Consider the following 24240-nt stretch of genomic DNA (forward strand, 5'->3'; position numbering starts at 1 on the left):
TGGATTAGTGCATCCCCATGAATGGTTGGAGATGCTCATGTAATACCCTCAGTGAGTAGGAAAGGTGGCAGGGCCTGTAAGCTATGCTACATGTGCAAAAATGTCCCTGTGCAAGAATAGGGGGAGTAGGCAGTGTTACCATTAAAGGGTGCTATTTGGTGAATTGTGTGTGAAATTGTGGCGTGTTTCTGTAGAAAGCATTTAGTGGGGGCAGGGGTTGTGGTGGGCAGTATTGGAGATGCTGTACCTCTAGCTCTGTGCTCCCTCAGGCATGCAGCAAAGACTCGAGGCCCTCCTCCAATTTCAATGGCCCTGGATTTCCTCATTGATGAGGACGTTAAGCTTTTCCAAAGAGACATTGATCATCACATCCTTGATTCTGTTTGCCAGCCTGTTAAATCTCTCCCCATGTCAGAACTTGGACATGAACCTGGACAACTTTGGTGAGTCTGCTAAAGCGAATGCAAATGATGTGGTGTGCCCAGCTGAGTTGACTGAGGGTAATTAACATCTCAATGCTGGGAGGTTGGTCTGGAAGAGGATACTGTTGTGGATTTTGGGGAAATTTCAGAGATTGTATTGATGGTATCTCTCTACTGCTGCCAGTAGTCCCAGATTTGGAGGACAGTATCATCTGCAAAGCAGATGATGAGTTTTGAGTAAGGTTTGATGTCTTGATCCTCAGCACTCTTCCCAGTCTCTGGAGTTTGTGTTGGTCAACTGAAGGCATTTTATCGTCAATGTCTTCCTTCACTGAAATGTCCCTCCTGAGATATGGGAAGTGCCTTGCTTTGGAAAGGACTGTGGATAATGTGCAGTAATTCGCTGAATCATCTCTCAATTTAACTGCTCCACTATGTTTGGCCACATCTGCAGTTGCAGAGACCCTGATTTCTGGAATTTCCTCTGTAAAAGTATGCCCCTCCCCATCTCCTTTTATTAAAATTATTCACTTTTGTTTAGGAAGAGAAATCAACACGCCACTATTTCAAAAGGTCAAAAACTATGGGGCATCGATTTAAGGTGAGGGGGGCAAATTTCAAAGGACATGTGCACGGCAAGTTTTTTTACAGACTGTTAAGGGTGCTTCGAATGTGTTGCCAGAGGTGGTCGTGGAAGCAGATGTGATGGCGGCATTTGAGGATTTAAAATAGGCACGGATAAGCAGAGAGCAGAGGGACATGGGTCATGTGCAGACAGTGGAGATTAGTTTATCTGAGCATCATGTTTGGCACAGACATTATAGACTAAAGGGCCTGCTCCTGTCCCATACTGTTCTGTGTTCTGTCTCTGCCGTTCTCTTCTGCTCTTAATACATTACGTGACTCATGGTAAAACTTTGTTTGATAATATCTAACCCTTTATTTTCGCCATTCCATGACCTCACTGACAGCCTGAGTTAAAGCTGACACTCTATTCCAGGGTCTGTCACAGCAAAAGATTACCTGGCAGACAAGGATGCTTGAAAATATGTTCCTACTGACTCCTGGGAATCCCTGACACATTGCACTCAAAGTGGAGAGGAGTGTTTAGAATGATACTGAAAACTCGAAGCCAACCAACAGGAATCCACAGAGGCCCTGCATGAGCAACAGAAATGGACCAACTCACGACCTACCCAGTCACGTCCTGCCCATCCTTGGAAGTGTCTCCTATGTTGGCCTCATCAGCCATGCAGAACGCACAAAATTGAAGCGGAAACAAACCATCCTCAATCCTTATTAACTAGCTAAATGCAGAGAAGAAGAAAGTGCAAAACGATAAGTTGCTGTGCCATTGGCATTGTATAGCCTGTTGCTCCATGATGATGTATCTGAAGACTGGTTTCAGGGCTATGTCCACATTCCAGGGGTGACAAAATTAGAGTCATTGAAGGGCTGAAGATATATCTGTAGGTGGCAGTGTTCCTTAATACCTGCTGTCCCTGTCTTTAGAAGTGCTATCGCAGTAGCCTGGGCAAGTACTGCAAAGTATTTTGAAGATGCTACACACTGCAGCCACTGTGTACTAGTAGTAAATGTTGTGTGTTTAAAGTGGTGGGTCCTCTGGATGTTATAGGATTGTTCTGATAAAACGAATATTGCTTCATTTGGAAAAGAGTATGTGGCCAAGCAAATGTTCTTTAATTTTGTCATGTATGATATGTGGCATCATTACCCATCTCCAATAGTCCTTGAGAAGGTGCTTGCGAGTTATCTTCTTGAACCGCTACAGTCCATTATGTGAAGGTGCTCCCACCGTATAGACACAGGGGGGCGATGAAATAGTACCAATATATTTTTAAGTCAGCATGATTTTTGGAAGAAATACTGTAGGTGGTGGTAGTTCCCTGCAGCTGCTGCCCTTGTCTTACTTGGTAGTAGAGATTGTAGATTATGAAGCTGCTGTCAAGGGTACCTCAGCAAGTTTATGTCCTCCTGAACTCTGACACTTCCGCTCACTATCAGCTATAGTTGTGAGTTGCAAACAATCTATCTTTTGAACCACTTCTTCCCAGAGTCTTCACCATCTCAGTGAGAACGCCTATCAGTCTTCTAATCTCCAGTAAATTTAGGCCGATCTGTCTTAGTCTCTCCTCAAAGGATGCATGGGAAGAGGTGGAGTTGCTCTACTGATAATGGAGAATGTCAGTATTAATGGAGAATGAGCAGTATTTAGAGACCATGTCCTGGAGGGATTAGCCAATAGAGCTTTATGGTGGAAGTTGGGTATAAGATCACTTTGCTGGTGTTACACTGCAGTCCTCCCATTAATCAGCGTGCATTGGAGGAACAGATATGTAAACAAGTTGCAGGCAGTTGTTAAAACAATAGGGTTATAGAAGTGGAGATTTACACTTTCAAAATATTGACTGGGATTGCCTTAATGCAAGGGGCTTTGATAGGGTTAAATATATGAAGTGTATCCAAGATTTTTAGACAGAGAGTGGTGGGTGCCTGGAATGTGTGCCAGGGGTGGTAGTGGAAGCAGATGTGACACTGGCATTTTAGAGGCTTTTAGATAGGCACAAGGATAAGCAGGGAATGGAGGGATATGAATCATGTGCAGGCAATAGAGATTGGTTTAAAGTGGCATTGTATCCGACACAGAGATTGTGGGCTGAAGAGCCTGTGCCTGTGGTGTACTCTTCTATGTTCTATGTTTGAACTCAGCCATTGCTCAACTGCCCTCATAACATTACATGGCTGAAGATCTGATTTTACTTCGGAGTCATTTGAGTGACTACGTGAAGAACCCCGCCAGGACGCATGCGTGTCATATCGCTTCACGCATTGCGAAACGACAGGCGGGGTGGAGCATTCCCCCGCAGCGGTAATTTTGGAACCGACACCGACAGGTAAGGGAATTACTCTGCGGTCGTTTTTTGTTCCCATGCTGTGTTTCACAGGGGAAACCATGGACAAGAGTCCACAAGGGCTGCACTGGCTGGAAAGACCCGCGGAGTTGCGGGCAGCTAGCAGCGGCTGACGGCACCAGATCACCGTGAGTGGGATCAGCTGTGCCCGACTTGGCACCCGCGCCGGCCAGATCAACACCACGGCCAGGCGGGAACGCTATACGGAACAGAGCCGTTGACTCTGACAAGTCGGACTGCAAGAAATGCCGCGGGGACCAGCGTTGCTGGGGCCAAATGGAACGGCTTATGGGGCAGATGCTCCGATGTGACAGACTCCGGGAGATGGAGTCTAGTCACCATGGGTTATACAAAACACCCACAGCAGCACCTTACGTAGGGCTGCACAGTGCATCTCCCACGTCAGAGGGGAGTACTGGGGGTCAATTCTGGGCTGACCCTGAAGAGGGGTTTGCTGAACAAACAACAAGTGTGCAGGGGGTGCAGGAAGGAGAAAGAAGGAGCTCGATGAGAGGACCTCCTACACTCAAAAACAGCACCCTCACGCACGCACCAGCAGAGCAAGACAATCAGAAGCTGGTGAAAGCTCAAAGGCCGGACATACAGGACAGCGGTCTTTTTTAGGCCATGGCCCAGACCGGTCTTCGTGGAAAATGCGCAAACCTCAAACCTCAAACCCAAACCCCGGCGCCTCAACCTCCTCGAAGACCACACAGGAAGGAGTAACTTTCCACTGGTAACCATGGAGGTAGGTGGGTCTGGTCCCTTACAAATCATAGGAAGTGTGGATAATACACATATCGGTGGAGATTACACTTCTTTTGGGAGGCATGGAGTGCATTAACAACAGACACTTATATCCTAAACAGTATCCAGGGATATACCATTGAATTTGTGCACAAAAATAGCCCCAGTTCAGCATGTACCGAACCGAACTTTCGTACTTTCACGAAAATAAAAATTGGAAGCACATGCTGAACTGGTGAGACTCCACGCTAAGGGGGTTATTGAAAAAAGATGGTGGTTGTCGCATCATCATAGATTTGACCAAATTGAATACATTTGTGCAGTATATTCATTTCAAAATGGAAACCTTTGTTACTGCCAAACAATTGATTTCCACAGGCTACTTCATGGCCAGCATCGACCTAAAAGATGCTTACTATTCAGTGCCTATACGGACTGATCACAGACGTTATTTAAAATTCAACTGGATGGGGCAGCTCTGGCAGTATAGAGCTCTACCAAATGGCTTAACATCAGCCCCAGGCTGTTTACAAAAATTTTGAAGCCAGCCCTAGCGTTTCTTCGGAAACAAAAACATATGATCATGGCCTATCTAGATGACATATTGATTGTGGGCTAAACTTTGGAATTAGCCAAACTAGCTGTATCAGCCACCAAACAATTGTTTGAGAAACTGGGGTTTATCATCCATCCAGTTAAATCTAAACTAACGCCTTCCACCATAATGGATTATTTGGGGTTCACTATTGACTCAGTTCACATGTCGGTGACTTTACCAAAGGACAAGGCTACAGTCTTAATTAAGGCCTGCAACAACCTCATTGACATCAGTGAACCATCTATCAGATTGATAGCAAGGGTGATTGGCAAAGAAGTGGCTGCTTTTCCAGCCACACAATTTGGACCATTGTATTATCAAAATTTACAAAGGGCAAAAATACAAGCACTCAAAATTAATGCTGGTCATTTCGACAGACCAATGAAGCTACCAATCAAAGCAATTATGGAATTAAAATGGTGGAGGGATAACATTCGGCATTGTTCCAGCCCTATCATTATCAGCAACCCCTCAGTGGTGCTACAAACGGATGCCAGTGCACTTGGTTGGGGTGCTACCAAGTCCATCTCCAGCTGTGGAGGTAGATGGAATGCATCATTACTACAGACACTTGGCATAAACTACCTTGAAATGTTGGGTGCGTTCTATGGCCTAAAGTCATACTGTTCTGGAATATATCACCAGCATGTTAGACTACAGATTGACAATACCACCGTGGTGGCATATATTAACCATATGGGTGGAATCAAATCGACATCATGTGACAATCCGGCTAATACAATTTGGCAATGGTGTATCCAGAGAAATATTTGGATATCAGCTACTTACCTACCAGGTAACCTAAATTCAGTGGCAGACACCAGGTCACGTAAATTCAATGAAAACATCGAATGGATGTTGGATATAAAAGTATTTGCTGATATTGTAGCACGGTATGGAACACCAGATATCGATCTATTTGCATCTAGACCCAATCACCAGTTACCAAACTATGTTACTTGGGAACCAGACCCTGGGGCATCAGCGATAGATGCTTTTTCGCTGCATTGGGGGAAATTGTTTTTTCTATGTCTTCTATGCATTCCCTCCTTTCTGCCTCATCAGTCGGGTATTACGCAAAATACAACAAGACTCGGCGTCTGGTATTTTGGTAGTGCCCGATTGGCCTAATCAACCATGGTTCCCTGTGATACTCGACATGGCCTTAGAACCATGTATCACCATCCTGAAACGACCAGATTTGTTGGTTCATCCCGTAACTGGGGATAGCCATCCATGTCATAATACGACAAACTTATTAATTTGTAGAGTTTAAAGAAACCTCTACTGGAACTGGGACTGACGGACTGAACATGGAACATTATCTCAGCGGCTCACAGGCAGTCCACCAAAAAACAATATCTGGTATACATCAGGAAATGGGAGATATATTGTCACAGAAACAACATCACTTACAGCTCGATGAACATAACGTCTGTTCTGGAATTCCTGGCAGGCCTCCATTATGATGAGGGGCTGTTACAGTGCCATTAACTGCGCCAGAAGTACCCTTTCAGCATATCTATGGCGAGGATCAGAGCGTCATTCTGTTGGGACTCACCCGCTGGTAACCAAACCTATGAGGGAAATTTTTAATATCAATCCCCCAGGTACTCTCAAATTTGGGATGTGAATATTGTCCTAACGTTGCTAAGGAACTGGTCTCCAGCAACAGCTCTGTCCCTGCAAAAACTGACGCATAAAACAGTCATGCTGATGGCTTTGGTCACAGTACAAAGGGTACAGTCTTTACATAAATTAAGGCTGGACAATATGACTTCTTCAACAAGAAATATACCTTTTTATATTCACGAATTAGTCAAACAGAACAGACCGGGACCATCAGGCCTCAAAATAGAATTTAGGGCTTACCCTATAGATGATCGTCTCTGTATAATAAGACATATATTGTTATATATGGAGAACACCAAAAACATCAGAGACTATGAGATGGCACTACTAATCAGCCACAAGCAACCCCACAAAAAAGTGTTGGTTCAAACCTTTCCAGATGGCTGAAACAGGTTTTAACAACAGCTGGAGTGGATACTAACATATTCAAATCTCATTCCACCAGGGCTGCAGCTACATCGGCAGCTATGGAGTTGGACGTACCGATGGACCAAATCCTGGAGTACAGCAGGATAGTCAAGGGAAAAAACGTTCCAACAATTTTACCATAAACCAGTGGTTAAACCTGGAACTTTTGCAGAATCAATTTTAAGTTCTGTAATATGATTTCACCCCATGAAATAGGGGCTATAATTTGTTGTTAATAACTTTATCATGGATTTCAATGTCGGATTCATGTTTAAACAATTCCTCCCTTAGTCATTAAGGCAGATGTGATGCATGGACTCGTTTCCACGGCATGAAATCACAGAGCTTTGAAGTCTTCACGTAGTCACTCACGTGACTCCGAAGTAAAATAGTAAGATTAAACGAGAACTTACCAGTTCGAAGTTTGATCATTATTTTATGAGGAGTAACGTTGAGGGATTACGTGCCCTCCGCTCCCACCCTTGATCATAAAGTTCAACTGGTAACCTCTTCTCTAATCTTACTATGTTCAGTCATTACTGTTATCTGTGATTGCATACCGCTGCTTTGAAGAATGACACGCATGCGTCCTGGCGGGGTTCTTCACGTAATCCCTCAACGTTACTCCTCATAAAATAATGATCAAACTTCGAACTGGTAAGTTCTCGTTTAATCTTACTATTTTGTTTGATAACACTCATATAAAGCTTGACACAGACGTCCTTCCAAAACTGACACTCTATTCCAGGCTCTGCTCCGGAAGAGAAATATGAATATATTTGTAACTATATTAATTGTGTCCAAGATTTGCTTTCAGACACTATACAAATAGTTCAACCAAAGGGTCTGTACTTGGCTTTATCTTAGGAAATGTTGGACAAGTGGTGGAAGTGTGGTTTGGGGAGCACTTTGTGAACAGTGATCATTTTTCTGTAACTTTCAAGGTAGTTATAGAAAAGGGTATCCAACAAAGCGTTTAATTGTTGGTCGTCAAGTTAATGTCCTAAATTGAGAGAATACTTATTTTGATAGTGCAAGAGGAAACCTGTTGAATGTAAATGGGGAGAAGACGCTTAAAGGTAAAACACTATCTGACAAATGTAAAACAGAATGAACACAAGTTCAGTGCCAGCACATTATGCCAAGGGTAAAGGCAAGGATGGTCAGGTTAGAGAACCCTGGATGATGAATATTATTGAAGATTTGATCAGGATAAAAATGTAAGCATTTGACAGGTTTAGGCAACTATCATTAAGTGAATCTCTTAAGGAATATAGAAGCTATCATAGAGGACTGAAGAAAGAAATTAGGAGGGTAAAAAAGAGGCCATAAAAAAATCCTTGACAGGTATAATTAATCTGTCATTCTACGTATTTTAGGAGTGATAGGGTAGGGACAAAGGCGTGATCTCTTTGTGGAGCTAGGAGATGTGTGTGAGGAACTAAGCAAATATCTCTCATCTAAATTCACCATGGAAAAGGATGTAAAAAATAGGGAAGTCAGGGAGGGATATGTGGAGGTGTTAGATACCTTGGAATGCCTATGAGTGGATAAATCCCCATGGCTACATGATGTCTGCCCCATAATTCTATGGAAAACAAGGAAGGAGATTGCTGGGGCCATGGCAGAGATTTTTCCATCTTCGTTGGCCATGGGTGAGGTATACAAAGATTTAAGAAAGAATGCAAAATACACCAGGTAACTACAGGCCTGTGAGCCTTATGTTAGAGGTGGAGAAATGATTGGTGAAAATACTAAAGGACAGGATTTATGTACATTCAGAAAGGCAGTGACAGATCAGGGATAACCAGCATTTCCATGTGTACTGAAAATCCTGTCTCATTAATTTGAGATTTTTAAGGAGTTAACAAAGGATGATGGTGGAGTGATAGATGGACGAAAGTAAAGGTTATATCCAATCCTTCTTTATATTCACAGTATTACAAATGAGTCTCACCAAAATCCACATAATCCCTTGCAATGGGCAACTTACTGGTTGCCTTCCCAATTGCTTGCTGGGCTTTGGTATTTTGCATTTCATAAACCAGCATACCCAGATCCCTCTCTATATCGACTCATTGTGAAAAGATAACACTTTTAGGCCTTCCTCTCATCCCACGTTGCCACCTGACTCTTTACCTTCAGGGAAAAGCATGTTACATTCTGTCTTTACATCTGTCATTAAGATCTGAATAGCTGAGTATCCAACACCGGCATCTGGGGGGAGTTGTTGGGAATGTGAGGAGAGTAAAATGGGTTTGGGGGGTGTGGGTGTGGGGGAGGGGAGGTTGTGGGAGCGGGGGGGTTGTGGGGGCTGGGGGGAGAGGGTGTTGTGGGGGCGGGGGTTGTTGTGTGGGGGGGTTGTAGGGGATGGGGGGTTGTGGGGGCCGGGGTGTATGTGGGCGGGAATGTGTGTGGGTGTGTGTGTGGGGGTGGGTGTGTGGGGGAGGGGGGGTTGTGGGGTGTGTGTGTGTGGGGGGGTTGTGGGCGGGGGGAATTGTGAGGGGGAGGGGTGTGTGGGCGGGGGGCAGTTGCGGGGGGGGGGAGCTGTATGGGGAGATGTAGGGGGAGAGGGGTGTGTGGGCAGAGGGGAGTGAGCTCGGAGAAAAGATAGGGGAAGAGCCATGGGGGAAAGTGGGGCATCATGGGGAGGGGGGGAGGAGCCAGCATGGGGGACCAGAGGAGTAGTGGCTGGAATTGGCGGTGCTATGGGGACTCACAGCAGTCGCTGGTCGTTCTCCTCCACCGGGATCAGAGTCTCTGCTTTCCGTTTGGCGATATCTCCGACTCCGCGCTGGGCTGGGCCGGGTCTCCGACTCTGGGCTGCTGCTCTGGGCTGGGTTGCTTGGGGCGGGGCTGTTGCTTGGGGCGGGGCTGCTGCATGGGGCGGGGCTGCTGCTCTGGACTGGGTTGCTTGGGGCGGGGCAGGGCTGGGCTGGGCTACTTCGGGTCCCTCTGAAAGTCCGGTTGGAAACCTCCGCCGGCCACCCTCAGCTCCAGTAAAGACGGGATGGCGCAGGAAGGGGCGGACCGTCCCGGGGAGTGACACGGGGAAGAGACTAATTTAAAGAGAGAGAGAAAGAGAGAGAGTTATTTATATATATTATATATATATATATATATATATATATATATATATATATATATATATATGGTGGCCTGCATTGCTTGTTCTCTACAACGTTGCAGTTTTCCAATTTGCCACTGGGGGTCCTCAAGAAGTTATATAGAGGTTGGTTTCATTTCACCAACAAGATATACATATCTCAGGCAGAAATTTGAAGGAGAAACGGGAAGGGGGGTGTGATTGGCAATACAAGTAGATAGAGAGGTCATGAAGGATTATGATTTGTTTTCCAGCATTGGTGATGGGTTGAGTATAAGAGTTGTGAAGCCATGATGCAACTCTGAAAGACTTTGCTTCGGCTTCATTTGGAGTATAGTGTGCGTTTCTGGTCGCTCCCATTACAGGAAGGATGTGAAGGTATGTTAGACAGGTGCTGGGTGGAGAATTCCAGATAGCTGGTGAGGCAGAGAGAAGGAGACTAGCGATAGAGGACTGAAGGCGTTAGGGGAATTAAGGAGTCAGGAAGTTAGGTCTGAGTGTCTCCCAAATGCTCCTATCCCATTCTGAACGGGCAAGGGTCAGGGATCAAGGGACATTACAAAGTGCCACTGAAAACATTATTGATTCGCATTCAGTGGCATCTTTCACTAAAGCAGTTTGTTCCATGGTCCTATGCTGACAGCGAACGTATTTCTGAGGAATTTTGGGGTGTTTGGTATGAAACTTCCACAAGGCAATCTGTAAGAGTCAATAATAAACTAATGGAAAGAATCGATTTTAGTGGTGTCGATGGGGTGATAAATATGGGCCATGTCCCACGAGTTAACCACCCTTGGGAAAAAAGACAAAACAGCAGTTGAACATCTCCTGCATCCACATCTGCATCAAATACAGTATTGGTCTCATATTTAATGCTGTTAATACTTTGGAAGTGGTTCAGAGACAGTTTGCTAGGCTGAGATCTGGAATGAATGGATAGTGTCATGAAGAAAAATTGGACAGGCTAAGCTTGTATACACTGGAGTTGATTGAAACATATAAAATCCTGAGGGGGCTTGACATAGTGCATATGGAGAGGATGTTTACTCTTGAGGGAGAATCTAGAACTAGAGATCACTGATTTAAAATGAGGTCAAAAATGCTAAATATCTCAAATTAAAACAGAAAAAAAATGGAAATCCAGTGGGTCAAGCAGTATTTGTGGAAAAATAAATAGTTAACATTTCATGTTGGAGACCCTTTGTTGAAACTTTATCAAAAATAAAGAGTTGCCTATTATGATTGCCTATGATAGATAGATCGATAGATAGATCGATAGATCGATAGATCGATAGATCGATAGATCGATAGATAGATAGATAGATTAGATTAGATAGATTTTAATCACAGATGAGGTGATTTTTCTCCTCAGAGGGTCACAAATCTTTGAAACTCCCTTCCTCAAAGGGCAAGGAAACAGATTATTTGAATCTAAGGTAATTTAAGGTAAATGTAGCTAGATTGCTAATATTCAAGGAGGTAAAACCTTACTGGAAGTTTTGGGAAATCTCAAAGGTAAGGAAATGGTGATTGACTTCAGGAAGCAAAGCAGTACATATACCCTAGTATACATTAAAAGCGCAGAAGTAGAGATGGTTGAACGCTTCAAATTTCTAGTAAATATCACCAGCAACTTGTTCTGGACTACCTATATCAAAGCAATAGCCAAGAAAGTACACCAACGTCTCTACTTCCTTAGAAGGCTTAGGAAGTTCAGCATGTTGGCCCCAACAACTCTCACCAACTTCTGCAGATGCTCCGTAGAAATCATTTTATTGAGATGCATCACATCATTGTTTGGGAACAGTTCCATCCAAGACCACAAGAAATTGCAGAGATTGTAGATGCAGCCCAGACCATCACACAAACCAACTTCCTTTCCATTGATTTAATTTACACTTCATGCTGCCTCTGCAAGGCCATCAGCATAATCAAGGGCGATGCTCTCTCCAGTCACTCCCTCTTCTCCCTTTTCACCAAGCATGATGCACAGAAGTGTGAAAACACAAACCTCCAGAGTCAGTGACAGTTTCTTCCCAGTAGTTATCGGACAACTGAACAATCCTAACAACAACTAGAGCACGGTGCCGAGCTATTATCCACTTCATTGCAGACCTTCGAATTATATTTAATCGGTGTTTACTAGACTTTATCTTGCACTAAATGTTATTCCTTTTATCATGTACAGTGCATCTGCACACTGTGGATGGCTTGATTGTAATCATGTATAGTATTTTCGCTGACTGGTTAGCATGCAACAAAAGCATTTCACTGAATCTTGGTACACCTGGAAATAAACTAAAATAAACTAGCAGCCTAATATGTCTTGGGTCTGTGGCCACCAGACAGCATGTGGCAGAGGTGAGAGCAAGTCAGCCTGAGCACTCACCTGGAGGACAGCTGGCTACCTGATTGACGTGGATGATAGTCCATTGACCGGAGATCATCAGATAAGGTGGCGGGTATGTTTTAAAAGTATTGCAAATGTACCGGTCTGTGTCGTTCACATTGAGATCCTTGATGGTTACGGACACACTGCTTTGGCTAGACCAAAACTCACACCGGAACAGATTTTTCGTCTTTGAGGGCTGAATTGTCCAGTTGGAGAAGAAAGCAATGCAGACCACTGTTGTTTTATGCACCGCACCTTGATAGAGGACAACTTGGAATTCTTCCTCAATCATTGTGCCATTAAGCCCACACAAGAGAGTGACCTCCCCTCTGTGGTTGGCAGTCACAAAGCGGGGTTTGGAAGAACTTCTGCTTGGTCCTAAAAACAAAACCAATTTTCATTATCAAGAATGCTCTTTACATACAATTATCGCCTTCCCTGATGTGGATGGCTGTGGCAAGACTCATAAATATCCCTCATCTGTTATCTGAATTTACTCCATTTGCCATTCCTCAGCTCACTTGCCCAGCTGATCAAGATCCTACTGTCATTCTTAATAACCATCTTTGCTATTTACAAAACGACCTATCTGCAAACGTACTAATCATTGATATAAATGACAAACAGCAATGGGCCCAGCACCATCCCTGAGGCACTCCACTAGTCATAGGCCTCAAGTCCAAAAATCAAAATTCCCCCTCCACCCTCAGCTTCCTACCGTGAAGCCAATCCCAAAGCAGTTAGCTTGCTTACCCTAGGTCTCCCTGTGGCGGGCATTGGCCGAGTATATTACATCTGCAAAATGCATGGTCATTTCTTATTCAGGTGACCCTGACAGCACCTCCAAAAATTTACGACCTCAACCACCACCACCTGCAGGTTCCACTCCATACTGATGGAAAGATATTGCCATTTCTTCATCATTACTAGGTCTAAAAATGGGAATTTCTCATCTAACAAGATTGTGGGAACATGGATATGTGACACTTGACCACTCATGATTAAGGGTTACAAACATGAACCAACAACCCTGATCCTATCATGTAGGAAGGAACTGCAGATGCTGGTTTAAACCGAAGATTCACACAAAATGTTGGAGTAACTCAGCGGGACAGGCAGCATCTCTGGAGAGAAGGAATGGGTGACTTTTCGAGTCGAGACCCTTCCCCACTGAGTTACTCCAGAATATTGTATCTAACTCTGATTCTATCTCTCCAAAAATGCTACCTGACCTGCTGAGTGTTCCTAGAATATTGTGTCTTTATTTCAAATGGTCAGTAACTACAGTATTTTTGATTTTCATTTTCTCTGGACTGTCCTTTTAAACAAAGACTTAATTCACATGTTTAAAACTTCGAAATAAAAATACAATTCTTGCGATCCAGGCCACACACCAGCCACTATGGCCTGAGGAGAGTCAGCAGATATGCTCCCTGTCCATGGATACTCAGCCATGGACATTTTCTCACCAGAGGAACAGGCAGTCAGTTCAGACAGATCACTTGACCATCTGGACTTGAGATGACCAACTTGACTAGGCCTAGGAGCAGACAATGAGGTGGTTCCCAGACCAACTCACCCCTCTCCACACCAGGTGGCCAAAGATCAGGAGAATGGGACTGAGGTGCAAGTAGAAGTTGTGAAGCAGCCTATTCAAATGCTTAAGAAGGGGCTACAGCCTCTCTTAGACCCCTCACATAAATATGGTTCATGAATTCATACAAGCCACAGAAAAGGCAAGTGGCCAAGAGACTGCAAACCAACTTAAAAACCTATAGCACAGCAGCTCACTGTGCAATGTTCTTCAACCGCAGTGTGCCTGATATAACGTGTGAAATCCTGGGCTGTATCTGTTCTGGGAGTGTTTCATTGAACAATTAACCTTGTTTGGTATTCAACCTCTGGTCTTCAAACGGCAGCAGTGTATACATGTTCAATTCCCTTTCTTTTTTAAAGGTCACATATTAACGATGAGTAGTTGATGGCCTTTTGATGTGCAAAGCATCGAAGTGTTTTCTTTCTTCCCTTTTCCTGTTTTGGTAGCATATATCTGAAAAAACATCTTTAGGAGAACAACTTGCAACGATCTGTTTCACTGCAGCCTATGCACTTCAAAGGGACTGGTGATTATATCATTATATAACCACTTCTCATTCCTCCTACTTCCAACAAAAAATGATCATGTTGTACAGCTAAGCTTACCCCTGGAAACCAGCGCTAGGGAACAACAGCTTCAAAATGACCAGCAACCTGAACTTTGCATAAAAGTCAACCCATCAAAGGCCAGCTGCAGGAAGTGTTGATAACGGAGGGGGAGGGGATGTATGCAGGGGAGTGTGCAGGGAGTTTAAGATGGGTTGCAATGTGGTATGTGGGGGAATGCAAGTGGGTAGACGTGGGCATGCAGGAGTAAGGCGGAGAGGAATGCAGGAGCGTGTGTAAGGGTGAAGGGAGATACGTGGGGTATTAGAAGTTGAAGGAGCTTCAGAGAGAACACACACTCCTGCCTCAGATGGCAGGCAGACTCTCTATTGCATTATACCTGAAGGGGCATTCAGCTATTCACAAGCCCATGGTTCCCCAATCTCATGGGAAAGTCACATTTCCTGAGGCAATTTGTAATTTTAATGGATTGAAAACCTGCGATCCTGACTTGCTGGAATTGATTCAAGGTTGATTTAGAATGAAGGTCTACGTAAGAGTCTCACCAACTTACTCACAACAACACCAAAGATGTTGGACTGTTTCTCAGATCTTCGTAATATAGAGGGAGAATCTTGAGCCCATCCTGTCTATGCCAGTTCTCAGGGCAATCGCATCAATCTCATTATCCAGCATATTTTCCTGAATCCATCTCAAATGTCCATTAACTCCAATTATAGGCGCAGCCTTCACCACCCTCAAAAGCATCTATACATGGTTCTACCTCAAGAATGTGGCATCTATCATCAAAGATCAAATGTAGGTCACCATGTAGACCATCCTTCATACAACTATCCGGTTCTTGAACCGACCTGCACAACCCAAATACTACCTCAGCAATGGATTTCTATGGGCCCCTCTTCCACTACCATGGGCTTGTTTTCTATTTGTGTATTTTATCACGAATGACTTGTTTTTTTTGCACACTCTTATCCTTTTCACTTTCTTTTAGAATTTATCTAATATATGAACAATTTAGTTTATGTTTACAAAACATAGAGCATAAATTAATACAACGCAGAACAAACCCTTCAGTTCACAATATCCATGCCGAACGTGATGCCTAGTTAAAGTAATCTCTTTTGCCTGCATGTGATCTTTATCCCTCCATTCCCTGCATATCCATATGCCCATCTAAAAACTTCTTAAATGCCATATCGTATCTGCCTCAACCACCACTCCTGGTATCGTGATGCAGGCACCCACCATTTTCTGTCTAAAAATCTTGCCATGCACATCTCCTTTAGACCTTATTTCTCTAACCACAAAACCATGGCCACTAGTCTTTGACATTTCCACCCTGGGAAAATGGTTCTGACTATCTACCCTATCTATGCCTCTGATACTTTTATAAACTTTGATCAGGTCTCAGCTTCTGAAACTCCAGAGAAAGCAATCCAAGTTTGTCTAAACTGTTCTTGTAGCTAAAGCCCTCTAATCCTGGAAAGAGTTCTGGAAAACATCTTCTGCATCTTTTTCATAGCTAACACATCCTTCCTGTAATAGGGCAACCAGAACTGTGCACAATACTCCAAATATGGGGCTCCAAAATCATATAAAGTCGCAACATGACTTCCTCACCATTATACTCACAGCCCCGATTTGTGAAAGCAAGCTTACCATATGCCTTCTTTTATCAACCTATCCACTTGTGTTGCCACCTTCAGGGAGCTATAGTCTAGGACTGTATGATCTTTCCTAAAGTGCAACATCTGACACTTGCTCAGATTAAACTCTATTTGCCATTTTTCCACATATTGGTAGTTGATCTAGATCCCACAGTGACAGTCTTCCTCACAGTCCATGACCATAGCAATCTTGATATCATCTGCCAACTTACTAACCAACCTGTGACATTTTCTATCTGTCTCACAAACAACAGGGATCCCAGCACAAATTCCTATGGAATACCACTAGTCACAGATCTCCAGCCAGAGTAACACCATTCCACCACAACCTTCTGTCTTTGAGGATGAAACAAGTTCTGAATTCAAACAACCAAGTCACTATGGTTTCAGTGCATCATAATCTTCTGGATCAGCCGACGATGAGGAACTTCATCAAATGCCTTATCCATGCTGACAAAACCTACTACCTAACCTCATTGAACATCTTTGTCATTTCCTCAATAAACACGATCAAGTTGATAAGACATGACCTGCCATGGACAGAGCCATGCAGACCCTCCCTAGTTAGCCCATTTCCTTCCAAACAAGAGTAAATCCTATTTCAATGAATCCTCTCCAATAGCTTCTCAACCACGGACATGAAGTTCACTGGCCAATAAATTCATGGATTATCTCTACTTCCTTTCTTAAACAAATGGGCCTGTCCCACTTACGCAACTTTTTCTGCGACTACCGGCACCCGCCTTAGGTCGTTGCAGGTCGGCGAACATGTTGAAAATTCAGCGGCGACCAGAAAGATGCTACGACTCTTTGGGCGACTGAGGAGACTACTCACAACCATACAGGTGACATCCTGGCAACATGAGTAGTCGCCCAAAGAGTCGTACCTTGTTCTGGTCGCCGCTGGATTTTCGGCGACCTGTAATGACCTATGACGGGTGCTGGCAGTCGTCGAAAAAGTTGCGTAAGTGGGACAGGCCCAAAAGGAACAACATTGACCACTATGCAGACCTCTGGGACCTTGCCTGTGGTTCAACAAAATACAAAGATCTTCATCAAGGCCCCTGCAATCTCTTCTCTTGCCCCTCTCAATAATGTGATAGATTTCATCGGGCCCTGTGGGTTTACCCACTGACCCATTTGTTCGTCAAGAGCACTTCCTTCTTGATCTCATACTGCCCTAGCAAATCAGTATTCGCCCTCCAAACTTGTTACCAAGCTCAGGGAACTGGGCATCGCTTTGCAACTGGATCCTCAATGTCCTGATCAACAGAACACAATCGGTATGAAGTGGCTACATTACATTCCATCCTTAAATCTTGTATACACGACAATAAGAAACCAATTTCAATATCAATACCAAGTCACCCACCATCCTGATTTGAAAGTACTATTGTACTTACCTCAAACTATAAAAGCTCGGTGAAGCCCCTTTGAGAACCATGTTGACTACTCTTTATTTCATTCTGGATTCTCAGTATTATTTGTGATTATGGTGTTAATGGTAATTTCCCTTCCTACCCGTGATCAGCACGGGAGCATCACAATCTGCAGGTTTCCCTGCAAGTCACATATCATCCTGACGCAGAAAGAGATTGTCAGTCGTTCATTGCAGCTGGAACTCCGTCCCGCACAACACGGAGCCAATAGCTTCACCAGGAGGACTGCGGCAGTTCAAGAAGACAGTCCATCGCCTTCTTCTCAACAGCCATTACGGATGGCCATAAAGGCTGTGCTTGAGCTCCACTTCCACCTTCATTTACTAACTGCTACTCAGTGATGCTATTACTATTCCTATTGATGTATGAAGTGCTTTTACTGATCAATCTCCTGAAATCGGATCCTTGTGCCTCTCTATGGTAATGTAATAAGGCTTATCGGTCAGTGGGACCCCGCCCAAAGGCTCGTCGGCCGCCTGGAGAGTGAACTGGGTAATGCTTCCATCATCTTCAAGGCCGGCTACAAGAGGAGTCCCCGGGACACAAAAATGGGCAGGAGTGGGACGTTGGTTCGCAGGAACAACTGCAGTACATCAAGCGTGCAAACCGTCCGGACTTTGAACTATAATGGCGCCAAAAATGGTGGAACATGCATGTGTAATATATGCAAAAAGAATTTCACTGTGCAGTTGCAGAAGAGACAAGTAAAGCGGCATTAAGCGCCATTGAACTATTAAGCTCATTAGGCCATCAGGAGCTTTTCAATGCACATTATTAGGCATGAATAGCATTAATGCACACAATTAATAATGTGTGTATCTTACCTCCTTTAATACACAGTAAAAATCTCAATACCCTTCCTGCACATAACAATGATAACATACTGTGCCCAGAAATCTCCTCACATTCCTGCACATTAACATCTACCTCTTTTACACTGACCAGCAGCCTTCAAAATATTTTTGTAATTCACGTACAATTTGCTCCCAGAAAATACAGACATATCTCCAAAAAATTCTTACATATTCATGTAATATCAGTATCTGAAACATCAACAATCTCATCCTTATATACATAAAAGCTGTAGGAGGAGCCATCTTGGGGAACGGCTGCTAACCAGCAGCCGTCCGTTTAATTCATTTTTTTTTCCAGTTTTTAGTTAGTTTTGTTTGTCGTTTTTTCGGAGAAATTGACTTCTTATTGTGGGGGGAAGGAGGTAACCTTACTTCTAGGTCCCTACCTGGTCGGTGAGGCAGCTTTTTCTCTGGGCTGCCCGTCGACCCGTCCTCGTGGCCTACCAGCGGGCTTGGAGCGCCGTTTCCTGGTGGGGACCGCCCAGCACCTCGGCTTCAGGTGGAGCGCCATCGCGGAGCAGAGCGGGCGATGCCTTGCCTGGGTCGCCGCGCTGGATCGACATGCTGGAGCTCCGGTGAGCTGGACCGCCGAGAGCAACATCTCCGGGCTGCGGGTCTGCGGAGCGGAGCGGGCGGCGCCGACATTAACATCGGGAGCCTGGGAGCTCCAACTCGGTGCGTCCTTGTCGGCTTCGGAAGCCGACAATCCCCTGCTAGGAAGCGGCCGTTCCAGGTGGCCCAGCCGCTGTGAGGACTCTCCCGACGCCGGGGCAAGACCACCCGGCTAGAACGGCCAGGAACATCGGGCCTCCGTTGAGGCAACAGCGGTGGCCTTAATAGGCCTGACTTTTGGGAGAACTGGGGTTGGGGACTGGACTTTTGTGCCTTCCCCCACAGTGGTAACCACTGTGGGGGGATGATTTTTCAGTGTGTAAGGTACTTTGTTAGTCTGTGTCCAAGATGGCTGTTGGAAGAGAGAGTGGACGCTGGCGCGCTTTAGCTGCCGCTGCTCTCTCTTCACATTGCGTTTTTTTTGATTTTTTGATTTTGTGTCTTTGGAGCGATTTCTATCTTTAATTTGTGTTTTGATGATGTCCTTATTATTTATTTTTCTCCGACTATATGTTTTTTTTCTCTTCTGTTTAATCTTTGTAAGGTGACCTTGAGATTTGAAAGGCGCCCGAAAATAAAATTTATTATTATTATTATTATTATTATTATAAAAGGAATCACTACACTATTTAGGCTCTCTAATGTAAAATTGTTCTCTTAGGCATTTTCAGTTAGCATTTTCACATTAGTCACGCACAATTCCATACAAACCCCTCCCATACACAAACCAGGAACCCTAATGATATTCTGGACATTAAAGTAAAATCTACAATTAAAACACTATATAATTCCTGCCTATTAGCATTTGGCCCTTAGAATAAGATCACACATCTCCATATTATTGTAGTACATCAACCTAAGTCTGCTTGCTGCAGACAAAATGAGGGAAACTGTTGTTAACATTAATATATGCCCCTCATACACAGGGGGAATGACACATTTTTTACACATTAACATAAAATTCGCCCCTTATATACAGAGAAGGAATTTCCTGCATACTAACATACATTTGCCCAAGAACTTCCACACTTGCAAAATGAGGAGAGCGGCTTGAGGAACTCACCACATCAGGCTGCTTCTGCAGGGAAAAATGGACAGTCGACATTTCAGGCCAAGACCATTTATCTAGGCAGAGCCAGCAAGCTATCTATTCTAAAAAAAGACACAAAGTACTGGAGTAACTGAGTTACTCCAGCACTTTGTGACATTTTTGTAAACCAGCATCTGCAGTTGCTTGTTTCTACAGCTATCTATTCTGCATCCGCTCTGTTCTCCTAAATGCAGACTGAAAAAATAGTGCAGGTTTATAATTCCTGGCATATACAGGCCCTATCCCCGAACTCTATCTCTGTTACTTTGATAACTGCATTGGTGCTACCTCTTGCAGCCATGCAGAACTCATGGACTTCATCCACTTCACCACCAATTTTCATCCTGCATTCCAATTTACTTGGACCATCTCCGACACCTCCCTCCCCTTTCTTGATCTCACAGTCACCATCACAAGAAATAAACTATTGACTGACATGTATTACAAACCCACTGACTCCCACAACTATTTCGACTACACTTCTTCCCACCCTGCTTCCTGCAAAGACTATCCCCTACTCCCAATTCCCCCTCTACGCCGCATCTGTGCCCAAGATGAGGTGTCTATACTAAAACATCCGAGATGTCCTCATTCTTTAGGGAACGGGGTTTTCCCTCTCCCATCATAGATGAGGCCCTCACTCATGTCTCCTCAGTACCCCGCAGCTCTGCCCTTGCTCCCCTTCCCCCTAGTGCAACAGAGACAGAGTGCCCCTAGTCCTTACCTTCCACCCCATCACCTATTGCATACAACGCATAATCCTCCGAAATTTCCACCACTTCCAACGGGATCCCACCACAAGCCACATTTTCCCATCTCCACCCCTTTCCGCCTTCTGCAGAGAATGTTCACTCTGCAACACCCTGGTTAATTGATCCCTTCCCATCCAAACCACCCCCTCCCTCCCCAGGTACCTTCCCCTGCAACCGCAGAAGTTGCAACATCTGTCGTTATACCTCCTCCCTTGACTCTGTCCAGGAACCCTGACAGTCCTTTCAGGTTAGGCAGAGGTTCACTTGCACCTGCTCCAACCTCATCTACTGTTTTTGTTGTTCAAGATGTGGATTCATACATCGGCAAGACCAAAATCGGCGATCGTTTCGCGGAACACCTTCGCTCAGCCCGCGTAAACCAACCTGATCTCCCGGTTGCTGGACACTTTAATTCTCCTTCCCATTCCTACACAGACCTTTCTGTCCTCGGTCTCCTCAATTGTCAGTGAGTCTAAACGCAGATTGGAGGAACAGCATCTCATATTTCGCTTGGGCAGCTTACAGCCCAATGGTATGAATATTGATTTCCCTCACCAGGTAGCCCCGGCATTCCCTCTCTCTCTCTATCCCTCCCCCACCCTTCACACTATCTTCTCATTTTCACCCTACAAACAGCTTATTTCCTTTATCCTGTTTCCTTTATCATCATTACATTTTTGCATATCTTCCATTCATTGTTCTTTATCTCTCCACATCACCGTCTATATCTCTCATTTCCCTTATCCCTAACCAGTCTGAAGAAGGGTCTCGACCCAAAACGTCACCCATTCCTTCTCTCCTGAGATGCTGCCTGTCCCGCTGAGTTACTCCAGCTTTTGGTGTCTATCTCAGGTTTATAGTTGGCTGATCGTCTTTAATCAATAATTATCAAATTTCAACATGTAGATACCTGCTTGACTTTGTCCCTTCAATTGTAACTCCCCCATTCACCCCTACTATTCTCTCTCCAGTTAACCCAGTTGAGATCAGCAGTGGCGAGGCCAGCAGCCTGTCTTAGGGTCAGTTTTGGAGTATGTCTAACAAGCGATATACGGAAACTAAACGGAACTTTGTGGTGGGCAGATCAAGGCTGCCACAGAGCTTCATCCTCTGGTTTAAATATGTACAGTGAAACACTTCCCGAATCTCCAGAGCGACAAAATAAAAGACAATTTAATTCACACTTTGGAACAGAAAGAAACAGATAGAAACAAAGGGCAATGTTTTACCTCCCAGTGTGGTGACTGCAGGAAAACACAGGATGAAGAACCACACATTTCTCATCCTCTCCATTGACTCCTGCAACTTTATGTCATCTGATATTCGGTTTCCTCTATAATATCTTATGACAGGAAGAGGTCTGTGTGGGCAGGCACAACCATACACGCGTCTGAATCTATTGTCTTCAAAGCGTTAGCTCTGTTTGAAGGGGAATGTGAAAATGGTAATTAGGCATAGAATAGGGCTCAGTGCTACCTCTACGAAATTCTCCAGAACAAGCATGTGATTCCAGAGATCTGTTATCTTTATTTATTTATTTATTTATTTATTTATTCCGAACAAGTAAAGACATTAAAGACATTAATAGTAACAAAATCGAAATTATCAAACAATTGGACATTACAATCAATATTTACAAAGGAATGAGAAGAACAAAAGCAAAGTTCCAATGTCCAACTCTGTGTCTGTACAAGCTCGAAAAGGAGTGAGAAGAAGAATAACTTATTAAATCTCACCCCTTTTCCCCAACACTTCTACCATATTTAAAAATCAATTAATTACTAATAATAATCCTACCCTAGGCAATTTCCCATAATACCTACAGACATATATATACATACAACTATTATGCACATACAAACTTCATATCTGAAGTACCCAAACATAAGTAAACAATAGTAAAGCAATAGATAAACATCAACCCCCACTTGTCAACCATCCCCTCCATCCCTGTACCCCTTGAAAATTATTTTTTTATATATCATTTTAAAATGATTCATGTTTGTGCATTGCTTTAATTCCCCGTTCAATTTATTCCACACTCCTACTCCACAAACCGAAATACAAAAGGTTTTTCTAGTCGTACGGACTTTTTGTTTCTTAAAGTTAAATATTCCTCTTAAATTGTAACCCCCACACGCTCGTTAAATAATTTTTGAATGTTTCCAGGTAAATTTTTATTTTTGGCCCTAAACATTATCTGAGCTGTTTTGATTGTAACCAAATCTTCTAATTTTAATAATTTTGACTCTAAAAATAATGGATTCGTATGACCCAGATATTTAGCATTATGGATAATACGAATTGCTCTTTTTTGCATCATGGTTAATGAGTGTATCGAATTTTTATAGTTATTACCCCAGACTTCTGCACAATAATTTAAGTAGGGTAAAATTAATGAACAATAAAGAATACGGAGTGATTTGTAATCCAGAGCTTGCTTGGCTTTGTATAATACAGAGATACTTTTTGACAATTTTAATTTTACATGTTTAATATGTGATTTCCAGCTTATTTTATCGTCAATTATAACCCCAAGAAATTTATTTTCATGCACTCTTTCAACTTCCACCCATATATAATATAATATAACAATTACAGCATGGAAACAGGCCATCTCGACCCCTCTAGTCCGTGCCGAACACATAATCTCCCCTAGTCCCATATACCTGCGCTCAGACCATAACCCTCCATTCCTTTCCCATCCATATAACTTTATACTTACTAGTGTAAGTACATCTGCACATGGAGTGAACTGTGAGGAGAATAAGAGTAGACTTCAAGATGAGAAAGACAGATCGGTGAAGTGTCTTGAAATGTGGCAGATCAAATTTAATGCCAAGAATTGGGAAGTGTTATATTTTTGATATGTTTAAGGCTTCCAGATTCCAGTATCTGCAGACCTCCTTGGTGGCTGAAGAAGCAACAATGCAAATGCATTTTAATGGCAAGTTAGGCTGTTGCTGGTTGGGTTGTGCATCTGAATCACCTCAAACATACTCCATTGAGAAAATGTTATGTTCAAATGCAAGAGGAGCCCTTTGAGCCAGAGGTGAAATAAACTGCTGGACACTTAGGGGAGATACCGTGTCCAGTCAACATAGTCATGCACTTTGTATTAACCTTAACCCAGGGGGAGATCATTGAGCACCAGAGGGCATTTTGTCCCACTGTCCAATAAATGATAACCTAACCCCTACAGTGACACGGGCCTCATCACCCAGGCAAATCAAAGGCGCAGGAGGAGCAGGCCGCAGAAAAGATTCAAACAAAGTCAGGGGAAAACCCAATCCAAGGCTCAAACATTGGGTGGATCCTGACTGACTCCTACAAATCTACGGAAGGGCGTGTAAAGGCGAATAGATTAGTACGAGGGTAATGAGACCATGGGCCAAACCAAAGTGGCAGTACATGGTGAAAAGGAA

General features: G+C 43.8%; 1 protein-coding gene across 1 annotated transcript in view; it reads right to left on the reverse strand.

Moving 5' to 3' along the window:
- Positions 1 to 22109, reverse strand: part of LOC116975325 (T-cell-specific surface glycoprotein CD28-like) — a 30138-nt gene extending 8029 nt beyond the window's left edge. Inside the window, exons 1-2 of the mRNA XM_033024279.1 lie at positions 22045 to 22109; positions 12236 to 12616 (exon numbers count right to left, since the gene is read on the reverse strand). Of these exons, the coding sequence (XP_032880170.1) occupies positions 12236 to 12616; positions 22045 to 22108 (445 nt within the window). The 5' untranslated portion in view covers position 22109. The remainder of the gene's footprint in view (positions 1 to 12235; positions 12617 to 22044) is intronic.
- Positions 22110 to 24240: the final 2131 nt, after the last annotated feature.

Source organism: Amblyraja radiata, chromosome 7 (genome assembly GCF_010909765.2).
Source record: "Amblyraja radiata isolate CabotCenter1 chromosome 7, sAmbRad1.1.pri, whole genome shotgun sequence".
Classification (NCBI taxonomy): Eukaryota; Metazoa; Chordata; class Chondrichthyes; order Rajiformes; family Rajidae; genus Amblyraja; species Amblyraja radiata.